We start from the raw sequence: 16,117 nt of genomic DNA, 5'->3' as shown, positions 1-16,117 counted from the left end.
ACTCAGGTCCTTAACTTACTGGAACAAAACCCTGATCCTCAAGCTTACTTGGAGATTGTTTACAACGACAGACTCCCTATGGGCCCTTTGGATGCGCAACAATAAGATAAAGGGTGGATGCTTCTCGGACTTGGACATAAACAAACAGAACTCAGGTACACTGATTGCTATGCTCAAGCTCCGCCATATCGCGTGCAACATCATAAAAGCTAATCTGGGAAATGGTCAACAAATAAGCTTATGGTTCGGTCATTGGACTCCGTTTGGACCGCTTATTGATTTCATGGGGGCTTCCGGACCAGCTCAAACCGGCGTTCCTCTCCAAGGAAAAGTTACTGCTGCAGCTTCTACATCAGGATGGTCCCTCATACCAGCAAGATCACCTCAGACAGAGACTCTGCAAATTTACCTCACCTATGTTCCATCACCTTCTCTTTCTACGACACCAGATTTTTTTTTTTTTTTTTTGTTTTGACAGTCAAACCCCATATATTAAGTTATCGGAGATGACTTTCTTCGAGAGAGAGCCAATTAGGTTCCGACGAGCTTACATGGGAAAAACAGAAACCTCGTGCTCTTGCACATTTTGCAAGTTTATCGGCACGGATATTATCTTCTCGAGGAATATATCTAATTCTAAAGTTAGCAAATCTATCTCTAAAATGAATAAAATTCTTCAATTCTGATGAAAAGGTTGGCCAATCTTCAATATTAGACGTCATCGTTAGGAGATCTAAGCAATCCGTAGCAAAGAGAGCTTTATCTAAGTTCAAGGCCAAAAGGCACTCCATAGCCCAAACCAGGGTGTCTAGCTCCGCATGTAAGGGAGATAGGCTTCTACGCGAACCTTTAAGCCCCATGTGCAAGAATCTAGCACCGAAAGAAGCAATCCAGCCGTGTCCACTCCTATCCACCTCTGCATGCCAAGATCCGTCTATAAAACATACAAGGCAATCTTGTGGGATTTGGGTCGATATGCCCGCTTCTACTAACCCTGATGGTATGTCTCTATTGTTCGCACTTCTCCATACTTCTTCTTCTTGGATGGCTTTCTCCAGAGTATCTTGCGGAGACTCGGATATATTTTCAAAAACTTTCTTGTTTCTTGCCTTCCAAATGTACCACATCATCCAAGGGAACGTCCTCAAGTTTTGATCAATTGCACCAAAGTCTCTACTACGCCCATATAGAAAATCGAGGTTGCTATATAGGGAAGATGAAGGGAACACCATAGGATGGGAAGGGATTGTCGATAAGGCCCATACTTGACGTGCTGGGGGGCATTCAAATAGCATATGATTTATAGTTTCCTCCTCCGCTCCACATCTAGGACAATCTTTAACTCTACCAATATGGCGATAATGCAGGCGTTGACATGTAGCCAAGCACCCAGTCACACATTGCCACACGAAATGCTTAAGCTTTCGTGATGTTTTTAACTTCCATGTTTGCGCCTTGAGTGTTGTAACACTTGGCTCTTGAAAAGGGAGGTCCCAAACAGGGCGAGAGATAGCTCTCGCGGTTTCGTACCCAGACTTAACGGTATAATTCCCAGACTTTGTCAAGGTCCAAGAATAACCATCCCTCGAGGCATTTAAGCTCGGTTTGATTCCCAAAATAAGGGTAATTTCTTTTGGGGGGAAAAGTTCCCGAAGACGTTCCATCTTCCATTTTTTTGTATTGTAGTCGATCAATGTGTTAACACATATCAAGGGATTTCTCTCAATATTTAATCCTTGTGGCGGCCGCGCAGGAGTATCTGGGATCCACGGTTCAGTCCAGATGCACATGTTGAACCCCGAACTTATGGTCTTGCGGATTCTGTACGAGAGAACATGTTTTGCCGCCAACATGCTCTTCCAACCATATGAGGGTCGATTGGATACTTGTATCTCTAATGGACTACAATATCGAAAGTATCTCCCTTTAAGAACTCTACTAAGGAGGGAATCTGGATATCTCAGCAACCTCCATAGCTGTTTTGCCAAAAGTGCAAGATTAAATTTTTCTAGTGTTCGGAAACCTAGCCCACCTTCAGAAAGCTGAATACACATCTTCTCCCATGAGATCCAGTGTAGACCTCTACTATCTGCTCTATTGCTCCACCAAAAATCAGCAATCGCACTAGTTAGTTTTGAACAGATAGCTTTTGGTAAGAGAAAACACGACATTACATATGTCAGAATTGCTTGTGCCACTGATTTTATCAGGACTTCCTTGCCTCCCTTGGATAGGGATTTTGAGGTCCATAAGTTCACCCTCTTATGGAGTCTGTCCCTTACAAATGCAAAGACTTGTGCTTTTGACCCATGAATCTTCTCAGGGAGACCCAAGTATGTACCCATGCCTCCTTCTTGTGATATTCCAACAATAGATATGATCTCTTGTCGTATATGGGACGGGACCTCGGTTCCAAACATGATGGAAGATTTAGAGAAGTTGATTTCTTGTCCGGACGCCTCGCCATAAAAGCGGATTATATCGATAATTTCTTTGCATTGCTGAGGATCAGCTTTACAAAAGAATAAACAATCGTCTGCAAAAAGTAAGTGGGAAACCCGTGGGCTTGCGTTCAAGATACGTAAACCCTGAATCTTCCCCTCTCTTTCGGCATTCCTAATTTGAGCGATTAAGGCCTCTGTGCAAAGTATAAATAGATACGTGGAGATCGGGTCCCCTTGACGAATCCCACGGGTTGGCCTAATCCGACCCTTGGGCTAATCCGACCCTTGGGCTCCCCATTGATCAAAATGTGGTAGGAGACTGAAGTAATGCATTACATTATCCAACCCACCCATTTTTGATCAAACCCCATTTTTTCCATCAAAGCTCGTAGGAAATTCCACTCCACCCTATCATAAGCTTTACTCATGTCCGTCTTAATTGCCATGAATTTCTTACGTTGGCATGGTTAGAACGTAGAGCATGGAAGTTTTCTTGGGCGATGAGGATATTATCTGTGATTAATCTTCCTGCTACAAAGGCAGATTGGGTCTCGGATATAAGTTCCGGTAACAACCTCTTGAGACGTAAGCTCAAAATTTTTGAGATCACCTTATAGCTCACATTATACAAGCTAATAGGGCAGAATTTTGACATTTCACGGGTCGTTCTCCTTTCGGGATTAAACATATATTTTTTTCATTTAGCTTGCCATCAAAGATTCCAGAGCTAAAGAAATTATTCACCATTTTAGTGAGATCACCTTTTATTGTTTCCCAAAATTTTTGAAAGAACAATGCAGTCATCCCATCTGGACCTGGAGTCTTTCCCGGGTTCAGGGAGAACAATGCTCGTTTGACTTCCTCTTCTAATATTTCTTTTGTAAGATGCTCGTTCATAGCAGGTGTGACCAAAGTAGGAACATCCTTAATTGCCACTGTAGGATTGCTCGCATTCGAGGATGAAAAACGCTTGTTGAAGTAAGCCACCGCAACTTTTTCTATTCCTTCTTCTGTATCAACCCATAATCCAAGCTGATTAAGGATGTCAATGATCTTGTTCCTTGTCCTGCTTTGTTTTGTGGAAGCGTGGAAGAATTTTGTATTTTTATCTCCTTCTGCAAGCCACAGTTCTCTGCTTTTTTGGTGCTAGTATGCTTCCTCTTCCCTATAGGCCTCACAAAGCTGCCATTTTAGATTGAGCAGAGTTTCCGTCGATGCTTGATCATCTTCATAGGTCTCATCAATCTTTTCTTGGACCTCCTTAATCAATTTTTCTGAGTTTGTTTGATTATTTTTCTTCCAAATGGAGATAGCTCGTTTGCAATTCTGGATTTTTTTCATGATGGATCGTTCGACGGAAAAATCGTCATCTCCCCATCCATCTAACACCGCCTCTTTAAGGCCTGGCTTATCAATTCACCTCTTATCAAACATAAACCTTCTCAAAAACGTTTTTGGACGTGTTAGTATTGATGCGAGGAGAGGACGGTGGTCTGAACCCCACATCTTCAAGTACTCCACATTAGTGTGGGAAAAGATATTGTGCCACTCTTCGTTTCCCATGGCTCTATCCAAGCGACACTGAATCTTACATTTGACCGTTGACCAATCCATGAAAATTGATTTCCTTGGAAAGGAAAGTCGATTAATCCACATGAATCAATCATAGCACGAAAAGGTAGAAATGAGGCTTTTGATCTTTTTTTCCCTCCTCTCTTCTCATGATTCCCTGTTATTTCATTGAAATCTCCTATAATTAACCATGATTCGGGTCGAGTGACTCCAATACGCATTAATCGTTCCCACACATATTCACGATTTGCGGGGACAAGATCACCGTAGATAAAAGTCATAAAAATTTGGTTTCTATTAATGATGGTTTCGATGTCGATTAAACGATCATCTAACAACAAAAACTTAACCGGATAATCTTTTGAATAGAAAAGAGCTAAACCTCCACTAGTGCCATCAGGCTCAACAGTTTGGAGATTATCAAATCCTAAATCAACTTGCAAGGTTTGCAGAAATGTCTTTTCATTCTTGGTCTCAGATAAAAACATAAAACCTGGAGAGTACATGCAGCACATCTCTGGCAGTCGACGAGAAGTCTCTTTAGCTTCTCGCCTTTTGACAATTCCATGCCAAAGTTCTCATAAATTAGTTCCGGAGGGAGATTGATACCTCACCGTACTAATGTTGAGTTGAATAATTTTGAATTCTGAGAGTATATAATTCTCGGAACGAGGGATGGAAACTGATATTCTATGATTTCTTAGTTTTAACAAATCGAATTTATTGTCTTCACAATTCAGTGAAAAATGTTTTCTCTCATGATATGAGGACATTGGTAACTTGCATAACACCATCAAAAAGAAGTGTGACACGTATGGTGGCATGAGTAAACATTCCATGTAGGAAGATTGTTTAAATGAACTCTCTTTAAAAAAGAGGAAATTAGAACAATTAGGTGCATAACATTGGGCCTTGGGGACATGTTCTCTAATGGGCCATCAAAATTCCACGAAACAGCCTTTGCATCAAAGGCCCACCAAGAAGTCTTGTGTTGACCTAGATACGTCATAATCGGAGCACAGCGATGACGGCTACTAGCTTCCAGGTCGGCGGCGGAGCCCAAAAGCTTAGCGTTGGTTGATGAACTTTCCAGTGTAACAGTCAATCGGTAGTAGGGGGGTGAGGTTCTCGTCAAGAAGGAGACCTGGCGGAATATAAACGAATCATCCGCGACGAGAGATATGCATCTCGGGACATCATTATCTCCGGAGATGACAGCGCAGTGGTGGTCGGAAGCAATTGGACGGACATATGGCATAGATCGCCTATGTTCTTTAGATCTAAAGGATTGGTGAATCATCGCCGATGTTGGGTCACCGACCACTAGTGCGGAGATGAGACAAACGGTTAAGGGAGAAGGGAAGACTTTAATCTTGGGGAAAACCATGCTGTGGAGGAGGTCACCGGAGATTCTGACTGAAACGAGACCGCCGCTTAAGGGAGAAAGAGATTCTCGGTTAACAGCATAATCATCCTGAAAAGGTACTCCGACCACCGGATCTTGAGAACCCACTGTCAGATCTTGAACGCCGACCACAGACCAAGAGATTTCTTCGGAGACTTTGAACGTCGAGCTTTCTTCACAATTGTGGAAATGGTTATGTAAAAAACACGCCAGAAAAAGCTAAGCCGGCGGAGGGGGAAAAGAAACTGAATCTTCTGCCTTGATTGAGGTATCTTAGTGCTCATTGCAGGAAGAGGAGCTGGGAGTAAGGCTTGAGAAGAATTAAACCAAGCTTGCAATGAACTTAGCATGAAGCTAGAAATTATAAGTGAGACTTTGCATTTTGCAGGAAAAATCTCCAAGAGAAGTGAAACTTGGGAAAGATAAACTGGGATAAAGAGAGGTGTTTGAAGATGATGAATATTCATCAGGCCTAGGAGGAGAAAAACTCAGCTTCGAGATCCAGATTCAAAAAATTGAACTGGGTAGAACTTCGGGAGACGTGCCTGAGAGCATTCTCTCTCTTCCCTCTTTGACACTATTGTTTACGTGTTTTTTCTACGACACCAGATTCTTATGTTTAGCAAATTGGAACAGAGGTGTTAATAAACTTCTCCACTTCCAAAGACTTGGGAAAATCTTAGGCCTCGGGTTAATCCTCTGCCCTGGACAAAACAAGTTTGGTACAAAGGCACTGTACTTAGGCACGCTTTCCTTTTCTAGTTGATGCATCAAAATAGGCTTTCCACAAGGTCTCGATTGGTTCGATGGGGATTACAAATTGACCCTAGTTGTTGCATATGCGGTCTCGCACTGGAAACTCGCGACCACCTTCTCTTGAGATGTGAATTCAGTGAAACGGTATGGACAAAAGTCACTCGCCGACTCGGGTACAGACCATGCACTTTCCACGGGAAGCTTTCTCGGCTTGGTTGGATCTCAACGATATCACCGCTCCACGATGCCTCCAAAGATTGACTGCACAAGCCACCCTCTATGCAATTTGGTTCGAGGGAAATAACAGGTACCACAACAACATCTCTCTAATATTAAGAACTTGAAAAATATAAGAACACCTTTCTTATTAGATTTAGAAAACTCTCTCAAAAACTAAATCTCTCTTTCTCTCAAGTCTTATGGAACACCTCTCCATGGACTCTTATATTTATAGGTTTACACTTTTCCTAAACCTATTAGAATTACCATTACACAACCTAATGATAATAGGAACTTTTCCTTTTCCTAATCTATCTCTTTTGGCAACTTCCTAGGAGATAGCTTCTTCCTCAAGTTGGAATTATCCAACATTCTCCCCCTTGATTCCAACTTGAACTTCGGGTGCTTCAATCTCTTGTACTCCGATTAGATTCCTCATTTCTCTGAATTTTATCCTTGCTAGTGGTTTAGTGAGGATGTCCGCCTTCTGCTCCTCACCAGGAACATGTTCCAATTCTATTTGATCATTCTCCACACACTCACGAATGAAGTGATACTTTGTGAGTATGTGTTTACTCCTTCCATGGAACACTGGATTCTTACTTAGAGATATAGCTGACTTGTTGTCAATCCTTAGTAAGATCTTCTCATCTAGACTAAGTATTTCTCTTAGCAACTCCTTCAACTATATGGCTTGCTTTGCTGCTTCTGTAGCTGCCATAAACTCAGCTTCACAAGATGACATCGCCACTGTGTGTTGTTTTTGTGAAGTCCAAGTGATTAACGATGAACCAAGATAGAACATATGACCTCCAATACATCTTCCATCATCTATATCAGCTTTGTAACTACTGTCACTGTATCCAACAACCTTACTCAACCCATCACGCTTGTCCATGTAACGCTTGTCCATGTACCTCTCTCAGACTCTGCATATACCGGCTTAAAACTCCTACAGCAAAAGCTAAGTCAGGGTGTGTGTGAAGTAGATACCTTAAACACCCAATCGTTCTTCTATATCTTGTGGCATCAATTTCTGGTTGTTTTTCAGCCTTTGAGATCTCCATACCAGGCTCCATTGGTATGTTAGCTGAATTACACGAATTCATCTTAGTATCAATAAGAATCCCTTAAGCATAACCTTTTTGTTTTATTCATATCCCATCTACTCCTTGTACTACTTCAATACCAGGATAATATGTCAACTTCCCAAGGTCTGACATCTCAAACTCTCTTGACATATCCTTTTTAAACTGATCAATGACTCTTTGTGAAGTTCCTGTCACAAACAAGCCATCAACATAGATTGCCACTATCAGACTTTCTTTCTTGTCACTCTTGAGATACACAGTAGGCTCCTTTATGCATCTTTTAAAGTTCATCTTCTTTAGAACATGATCAAGCTTCACGTTCCAAGCTCTAGGAGCTTGACGTAGACCATACAACGCCTTATGTAGTCTGTACACTTGATCCTCTTGTCCTCGTTTAACAAAACCTTATGGTTGGCACACATAAACCAGCTCGTTTAAGTCACCATTTAAGAATGCAGTTTTCACATCAAGGTGATGAATCTCCCATCCCTTCGAAGCTGCAATAGCAATGAGTAGTCGAAGAAGTCCACTCCTTGTTGTTGTACATAACCTTTTGCTACAAGTCTTGCCTTGAACTTGTTCAATGATCCATCCGTTTTCTTCTTTATTTTATACACCCACTTCAACCCTATTGGTTTAACACCATCTGGTTTCTCAACTAGCTCCCAGGTTTTATTTCTAGCAATAGACTCCAGCTCAGCCTTCATCGCTCTAACCCATTCTTGCAAACTTAAAGTTTCAGAAACAGACTCTGGTTCACCATCTATGGTAAGTAGAAGTCGTTCACTCTCCAGCTCAGCTAGTAGAACATAATCATTGAGGTATCGAGGTTTGTTGATAACACGTCCATATCTTGTGACAACTTGCTGATTTTCATCTACTTGATCCACGTTTTCTTCATTTTGTTCATCTTCTATCTCTTATTCTTGGTTTGCAGGTTCTTGGTCCGGTTCTTGATGCTCGACATTGTCATCCTGATTGTTCTCATCTTCGTTTCCTTCTTCTACAAACCCATTATGAGATAGCTTAAACCTTCCTGGTTCTCCATTGGTTTGGTTTTCTGCATTCGACCAATCCCAAGCTTTTGTCTCGTCAAACACGACGTCTCTGCTTACAAACACTTTTCTTGTAACTGGATCATATAACCTATAAGCTTTTGAACCTGGTTCTGTCCCTAGATTAATCAATGTTCTCGACCTATCATCCAACTTCTTAAGATGTGGTCCAATGATTTTAGCATAAGCAACACAACCAAACACTCGTAGATGCTTGATGTTAGGCTCTCTCTTCGTGAAACTTTCATATGGAGTCTGACCTGCTAAAGCTTTGGTAGGAACTCGATTGATTAGATATGTTGAATGACGTACAGCCTCTCCCCATAGTTCATTCGGCAATTTCATAGCTTTAAGCAAGCTTCTTGTCATCTCCATTTAATGTGCGGTTTCTTCTTTCAACTACACCATTATGTTGAGCAGTATATGGTGTAGTTAAATGTCTAGAGACTCCACTTCCTTCACAGAATCGGTTAAACTCAAGCGAGGTAAACTCTCCTCCCCTATCGGTGCGAAAGGTTTTGATAGACAGTCCGGTCTGCTTCTCAATTCCTTCTTTAAACCTTTTAAACCGATCGAAAGCCTCACTTTTCTCCTTCAATAGCATTATCCACATATATCTCGAAAAATCATCAATAAGGACAAAGACATACCGATTATTAGCTGGTGTTGGTGGTGAGATCGGTCCACACAAGTCACCATGAATCAGCTCCAAAGCTTGAGCTGCTCGAAAAGATGTTGTAGTTGGAAACACAACTCTGGTTTGTTTTCCGACTAAACACGCAGTACACACATTCTTCTCATGAAATCGATTATGGCATTCCTACAACCATACCTTGTCTCACCATATTGTTCATTACTCCAACACTTACATGTCCCAGCCGTGCATGCCATGTTAGAGTAGTGTCGTTGTCTTGGATATAAAGACACTTAGGAAACTCAACTTCCATTGGCGTCTTGTAGAGACGGTTTGATGATCTCTTGACTTGTACTAACAACCGTCCAACTGGATCACTTAAAGTTAACATGTCTCCCTTCATGTTCACTTCACATCCAAACTCAGTCGCTTGTCCTAGACTGATAATGTTGTGCTTCAGGTCGGGAATGTAGTAAATCTCCTTGAGTGATCGCCTCTCACCCGTTTTTCCCACAAAAACAATCGATCCCTTTCCAATTATGTTGACAAATGAACCATCACCAAACTTAACCTTCCATGTGATATTCATATCTAAACTAGAGAAGAATTCTTTGTTTCCCGTCATGTGGTTACTAGCACCGTTGTCAAGATACCATACACTTTCATTGTTGGTATCATAACTCTTGGGAAACACCTTATCCTCATTCAAGAACACCACCTCATGAACGTAAAGTGCATCAGCTTCATGAGTTTCATTAAGATTTGTCTCTTCATGTGCAACTTCTTTCGCAGGACATGAAGATGCGTAGTGACCCGGTTTATCACATCTCTAACAAATTATTTTAGATAGATCCTTCTTCTGGTTTTGTACTTGATCTGGATTGTCTCCTCCACGACCATGGCCATTGAACCTTCCTCGTCCCCTGCCTCTGCCAGAGCTATCTCCATTGTAGTTACCACGACCAAAACCACCTCGACCATATCCACCACGGCCATATCCTCCTCGACTACTTCCTCTTCTTCCATAATCTCCTCTGTTATAGCCTCCTCTGTTTCCTTGATAACCACCGTAGCTTCCTTGATTGCTTGAATTTGAGAACATAAGTTTTGCTTGGTCTTCACTCCGGGTCTCCTCCCCTACACGCTCTTCATAAGCTTTTGTACGACCAACTATGTCTCCAAATCCAGTTGTCTTTAAATCTTAGACTTGTTCCAACGATGCAACGATATGAATATATTTGTGTCTTGAAAGTCCTGTTAAGAACTTCTTTACCAATTTTGATTCTTCAATAATTTCTCCCAAAGTAGCTGACTGCGATGCTAGACCTGAGATCTTGCCAGCAAAGTCATCAACAGATTCGGTATCCTTCATCGTTACCCGATCAAGATCTGCAAGTAAAGTGTGAAGCCTCGCTTCGTTTACACGTTCTGCACCTTGATGGCGTGCTCTTATGGCTTCCCATAGAGTTTTAGCCGAGCCTTGATCTCCAACTTGCAGGATAAGTGATTCGGGGATGGATTAAAACAGAAGAGCAGTCGCCACATCGTTCTTCTTTTGATCGGTGGATCCAGGATCAATAGTATCCCACACCTCGCTAACTCGAAGTGTGATTCTCATGCGCATCGACCAAACAATATAGTTTGTCGATGTTAACATCGGACATTGGATGGACGGTGATCCAAGGTCCTTGGTTCTCGACAATGGATTTGGTTCGTCCCCCATACTTAGTTATGGACAGCTTCTTCTCCACAACTTTTGATCGGAGCTACAACCTTAGCTCTGATACCAAATCTAATATTAAGAACTTGAAAAATATAAGAACACCTTTCTTATTAGATTTAGAAAACTCTCTCAAAAATCTTTCTTTCTCTCAAGTCTTATGGAACACCTCTCCATGGACTCTTATATTTATAGGTTTACACTTTTCCTAAAACTATTAGAATTACCATTACACAACTTAATGATAATAGGAACTTTTCCTTTTCCTAATCTATCATCTCTTTTGACAACTTCCTAGGAGATAGCTTCTTCCTCAAGTTGGAATTATCCAACAACCTCGACGGATGCCCATACCCCCTCTTCAAGCAGGTGGATAGGCAAATTCTAGACGCTATTTTGGCAAAACAGAACAGAAGGCAATTCAAGGATCTTTTACTTGATTGGTTGAAATTTGACTAGGTTTACCTACTCATGCTCGATAATTGATTACTAATACCATGTTTTTATTTTTTTGAGCAAGGGGATGAACGCTGTATAACGTTTTTGTGAATTCAGCAAACATTATGTTTAATGAAATTCACATATTTTCAAAAAAAAAAAAAGGGTCTTTTTTAAGTCAAAAAGACTTGCAAAGGTAATATCAGTTACAAAACATTGGAACCAGGGGGATAAGAGAGAAAGTAAAGCAGAAAAAATACAGACTAAGGTAGTGGATGGATTTGGCTTTGATTGCTTCTTCTTGTTTAAGCTTTGGGATTGTAGTGGAGGAATCGCTCGGAGCTGAGGTGACATTCATAAAAAACATGTATAATATACATCTTATATAATATGAAAAGTTTCCTCCTAAATTTGCATAACATGACGACATTTGGCAACATATATATATTTTCGACATCTGTCCTCACTTCTCAGTTATTTAAATTCTTTTAATTTATTTTTCTCAAAAGTACAAACATTATTTTTCATATTCACTAAATTTAAATGATATTTCTGTATTAAAAATATATTGACATTTATGCAATGTCCTTTTAGTAATTATATATAGATATAATTTATCAATATTTTATATAATTTACATAACATTATAATTTCGCATAGGTATCATTTACCAATATTTTATATAATTACCATAACATTATATTTTTGCAAATAAGAAAGAATTAAATATTAATATCATAAATTTGGACAAAATCAATTTTTGATAATTAAAGATTTAAATATAAATATCATAATTTTGGAAAAATATAATGTGATGGTTATTAAATTCTTTAATAATGTTGAAAAAGGTATAATATTTGTTTCACAGTTTTTGTGCCAAAATATCAAATCAATTTATTCTAAAATAATTTCAAAATGTAAAACAATATGACATTTTATATTTCTTTAATAGAATCATTAACACAATTTAATGCATAATAATTCTTTAAAATGTAACTCCCATGATGTTTGAAAAAAATAAAAAAAAATCTTTCATCATATAAATACACTTTAATGTATTAATTGCAATACAACTAGTGTTTTACAAAAAAAAAAAAAAAAAAAAAAAAAAAAAAACACGGACAAAACCTATGGTATATTTATTCTTTGAAATGTAACCATAACTTCAATGATGTTTGACCAAGAAAAACTGAAAAACCTATCATACTACTACAAATTTATCTATAAATAGCTAGAAAAAAACATCATACTCTACCTCTCCTTTATGTGAAATTTGTAGGTTTTGAAATAAATAAGTTGAGTCAAAATTTTGGAGCATATATAGAAGTGAACATGTGAAATGTGGTTATTTATTAGAAAGAGTTAGATGAAGAAGATTTTAGGCACATAACACATTCTCACTTATAAATATTGGTAACTGTTGTTTTGAATGTCTATTTTGTATATCAATGTTGTAGTTTGTTTTTCTTTTGATCCATTTGATAAATTTTTAATATAAAAATTTTAGTTTTTGATCACAATTCATAAACCTACTAGATTTTATATCTTAGTCACAATATTTATGCTACTTATTATCCATACTATATTTTATACAAGTGTGTTTGTATGTATTACCCATGAAAATGAGTTTAAACAAATATTAACTGTTTCGAATAATATTACTTTAAATTTGTTCCTTAACATTACAACTATGTTTGTATGTATTTATTAACTTCGTTTCCGATAACCATTTCTATAGTCTTTTATTTTATTTATAGGTTATGACTTCTGATGAGAAAGGTTTTGTGATGGTTTAGGGTTTGGGGTCGAGGAAGATTTGAACGTCTAGAAGATATATAACTCATGATATGGGTTTTCAAAGCCATGTGATTCTGCCAAATTTAGTTTTTATTTTCTTACACAATTTAATCTTAATTATTTTCTTAAAATATAATTAACATCTAATTTTTTTACACAACATTATTGTTTGGGTTATACTATGTATGCATTTTTTTCTCTTCTCATATGTTCCATTATTTTTCTTAGCCATGATCGATTGTTGATGATGTGATGATAGTGCTTACGCGCAAGCAGAGCAAGGCAATGGGATTTGACCATGTGTGTAAGTTTCATCAATACGCATTTAACAAGACTCACATCTATCACGTGTTTATCAAGTCGAAAGATCCAAAGATCACCCTAAGCTAATCCCAGTTGCATTCTATAGAGAGAGACAGAGGGAACGAGAGAGAAAAACAATGTATTGGAGAAGTAGGAAGATTTGAGTTATCTCTTTTCCATCCATTACATGATTTTTAGAAATAAAAACATAGAAGAAAAAAAAAGAATATCTGGTGAACAATTATTTTATGTTCTCTTAAGTTATGCATTTTAACACTAAAAAAAGTAACTCGATAATACAATGATATATTTTTATCGTTGGTCATTTTGAGTATAATACAACATATATATATATATATATATTGTTAAACAGAAAAGTATAACACAAAAAAACAAGTTTTTTTTTGGGTGGAAAAAAGCAAGTTTTATTTGATATAATAATATATCAATATATATTAAAATCATTTTTTACTCAATTCTAAACTAATATTCAGTTTGCATTTATTATGCTCAATAGATATAAAATACGTGCTAAAAATATATAAATATCTAACAGAGAACTTTGTTTTCCAAATGCAATTAATCAAGAAACATAAAGAATTATATTTCTAGAACACAAATGCATTTGAAGTCATTTGTATAATTCATTAAGATTAAAATATTTTATTTCTAAAACATTTAAATTATAATAATAAAAGTTTTTTTTTTGGGTGGAAAAAAGCAAGTTTTATTTGATATAATAATATATCAAGATATATTAAAATCATTTTTAACTTAATTCTAAACTAATATTCAGTTTGCATTTATTATGCTCAATAGATATCAAATACGTGCTAAAAATATATAAATATCTAACAGAGAACTTTTTTTTCCAAATGCAATTAATCAAGAAACAGAAAGAATTATATTTCTTGAACACAAATGCATTTGAAGTCATTTGTATAATTCATTAAGATTAAAATATTTTATTGCTAAAACATTTAAATTATAATAATAAAAGTTTTAAGCATGTGTGAAGCATGATAGTAATAGATAAATATCAAAATTATTTATGCTATCTTTAGTTATCTAATTAATGAAATTAATTACATAGAGAATGAAGGAAGATCATGACTTTCGGCTCAAGAAGAGTTTATTAGAGAAACTCAAACTACTGTCTCGTCTTTCTTGGAGGTGTCTGGTTTTAGAAGATATTGATGTTTTATAGATTATGTTAAAAGCGGACAAACTAACACATAATGTCCATGCACAGCCGCATTTTAATTTATACGTAATCAATGTTCTTTTTCCAACGTCTTGATTATGCATCAAAACATGATGAGCTCTACATATTATGGGATATAAACTAAATATTTTAAAGTAGCATTTCATATTAACAAAAAATTTCAATTTAATGCTTAACTAATCAATAGTCATTCACTTTAAGTGACTGAGAATACTTATTTAAAAACAAAACAAATAGCAAACATAAGATAATTTATCGAAAAATAACATATAAATTTTTTAATATTTTAATAAATCTAAAGTATGTATAAATTATTATAAAGTTATCTTGCGCGATGCGCGAGTCTACTTCTAGTATATATATATATATATATATATTTGTATGAGTAACAAACAACCATCACAATAGGTATTTCTGATTAACTGATACATAAGAGAGATCATCAAAAATAAATGGACACCTACCGAGGTGAGTTGTGGAGGTAGTAGTAACATCATCAGGCTTGGTCCGCTTGGACAACTTTTCCTGTTACAAATAGTTGTAATAAACCAAAACATAGTTATCAACTCAACTAAAAGCCTAGCTAGATGATTGAATGCGTTCTTAATTACGTATGCAAAGGTGCTACATATATATATATATAAAAGATAAAGTAGATTATATATATAACCTGAATATCAATGTTCTCTGCAGATCCCTTCAACTTACGACGTCTCTGATTCTCACGAAGCAACTTCTGACGTTTCTTATGATTCTCAATACGGATCTGTGTACGCAAACTGAATCTTGGAATTAGAAAGTCGCATCTAAGACTAGGTGGACGATGCTCTAAACACCATCTACACACAGTGGTGAATTGACGGTGGGCCAAGGGAACTTTGTTCAATTGAAGACACGACCTTGGACGGCACTTCCCCATGATTATTTCTTATGGTGTGTCCGTCTCCTAAACAAATTTGGAAACCCTAGCTCTGTTTTTATATGTACACATTTATTTTGGGCCTACGATGTTATATATAATACTTTGTAAATACAAAAAAGTCAGGTCAGAACAAGACATTAAACAATGTTTTCTCGGAGCTCGACACTTTCTTCGAGAATGTGCTCTGTAACGACCCGGTTTCAGAATTAAACCCTGAGGCCCAAACCGAGCCCATTAGTGAGTCAAGCCCGAACCAAACCCTATTCTCTCCGCGTGTGAATAAAAAGAGGGCACAAACTTCGAGACAAGTCACAGAAACCCTTTGCCGTCACGTTCCACGGTAAGCCTCCGCATAACTCGAGTCTTAAGTTTTGTATCGTTTTGGGAACAGCCCTAACTCGACCCTTGTTGCGAACCCTTGTAGTACCACTAGAGACACCGGAGATTGTCACCGCGCTCAGCCTGTGCCGCCATGTGAAACGTCCTCACCGGAGAGGTAAGATCCGTGAACCAAACCTGAGAACTATGTTGTGTTT

The 16,117-nt window shown here is 37.6% G+C and overlaps 1 protein-coding gene and 1 long non-coding RNA gene across 3 annotated transcripts; one reads left to right on the top strand and one right to left on the bottom strand.

Annotated features, from left to right (window-relative positions):
• Window positions 1–151: 151 nt before the first annotated feature.
• LOC147947726 (uncharacterized) lies at window positions 152–4,531 on the bottom strand. The gene is made up of 6 exons (XM_087507421.1): window positions 3,961–4,531; window positions 3,206–3,454; window positions 1,110–2,512; window positions 994–1,063; window positions 552–916; window positions 152–214 (listed from the first exon to the last, which is right to left on the bottom strand). The coding sequence occupies exons 1-6, from the start codon at window positions 4,529–4,531 to the stop codon at window positions 152–154; spliced, it is 2,721 nt and encodes a 906-aa protein (XP_087363547.1).
• A 382-nt stretch (window positions 4,532–4,913) lies between these two features.
• Window positions 4,914–8,690, top strand: LOC147947725 (uncharacterized). Of its 2 annotated transcripts, none has more exons than XR_015594467.1 (2): window positions 4,914–6,484; window positions 8,224–8,690. It is a non-coding gene; the product is annotated as an uncharacterized LOC147947725 (long non-coding RNA). The 2 variants fall into 2 exon arrangements; XR_015594466.1 differs by having other exon boundaries at window positions 5,015–6,484; window positions 8,425–8,690.
• Window positions 8,691–16,117: the final 7,427 nt, after the last annotated feature.

Source organism: Camelina sativa, chromosome 3 (assembly GCF_030686135.1).
Source record: "Camelina sativa cultivar CO46 ecotype springtype chromosome 3, ASM3068613v1".
NCBI lineage: Eukaryota > Viridiplantae > Streptophyta > Magnoliopsida > Brassicales > Brassicaceae > Camelina > Camelina sativa.
The sequence above is the reverse complement of the archived record's forward strand: the minus strand, read 5'-3'. Positions and strand labels throughout refer to the sequence as shown.

What these genes read in the sequence shown, in the direction of transcription:
- LOC147947726 (XM_087507421.1), bottom strand. Translation starts at nt 4,531, where the DNA reads ATGTGCTGCATGTACTCTCCAGGTTTTATGTTTTTATCTGAGACCAAG. An exon ending in ATTTTGGGAAACAATAAAAG is followed by an intron (nt 2,513 to 3,205) that starts GTGATCTCACTA and finishes TCTTTTGTAAAG; the next exon opens with CTGATCCTCAGCAATGCAAA. An exon ending in AATAGAGACATACCATCAGG is followed by an intron (nt 917 to 993) that starts GTTAGTAGAAGC and finishes CTTGGCATGCAG; the next exon opens with AGGTGGATAGGAGTGGACAC.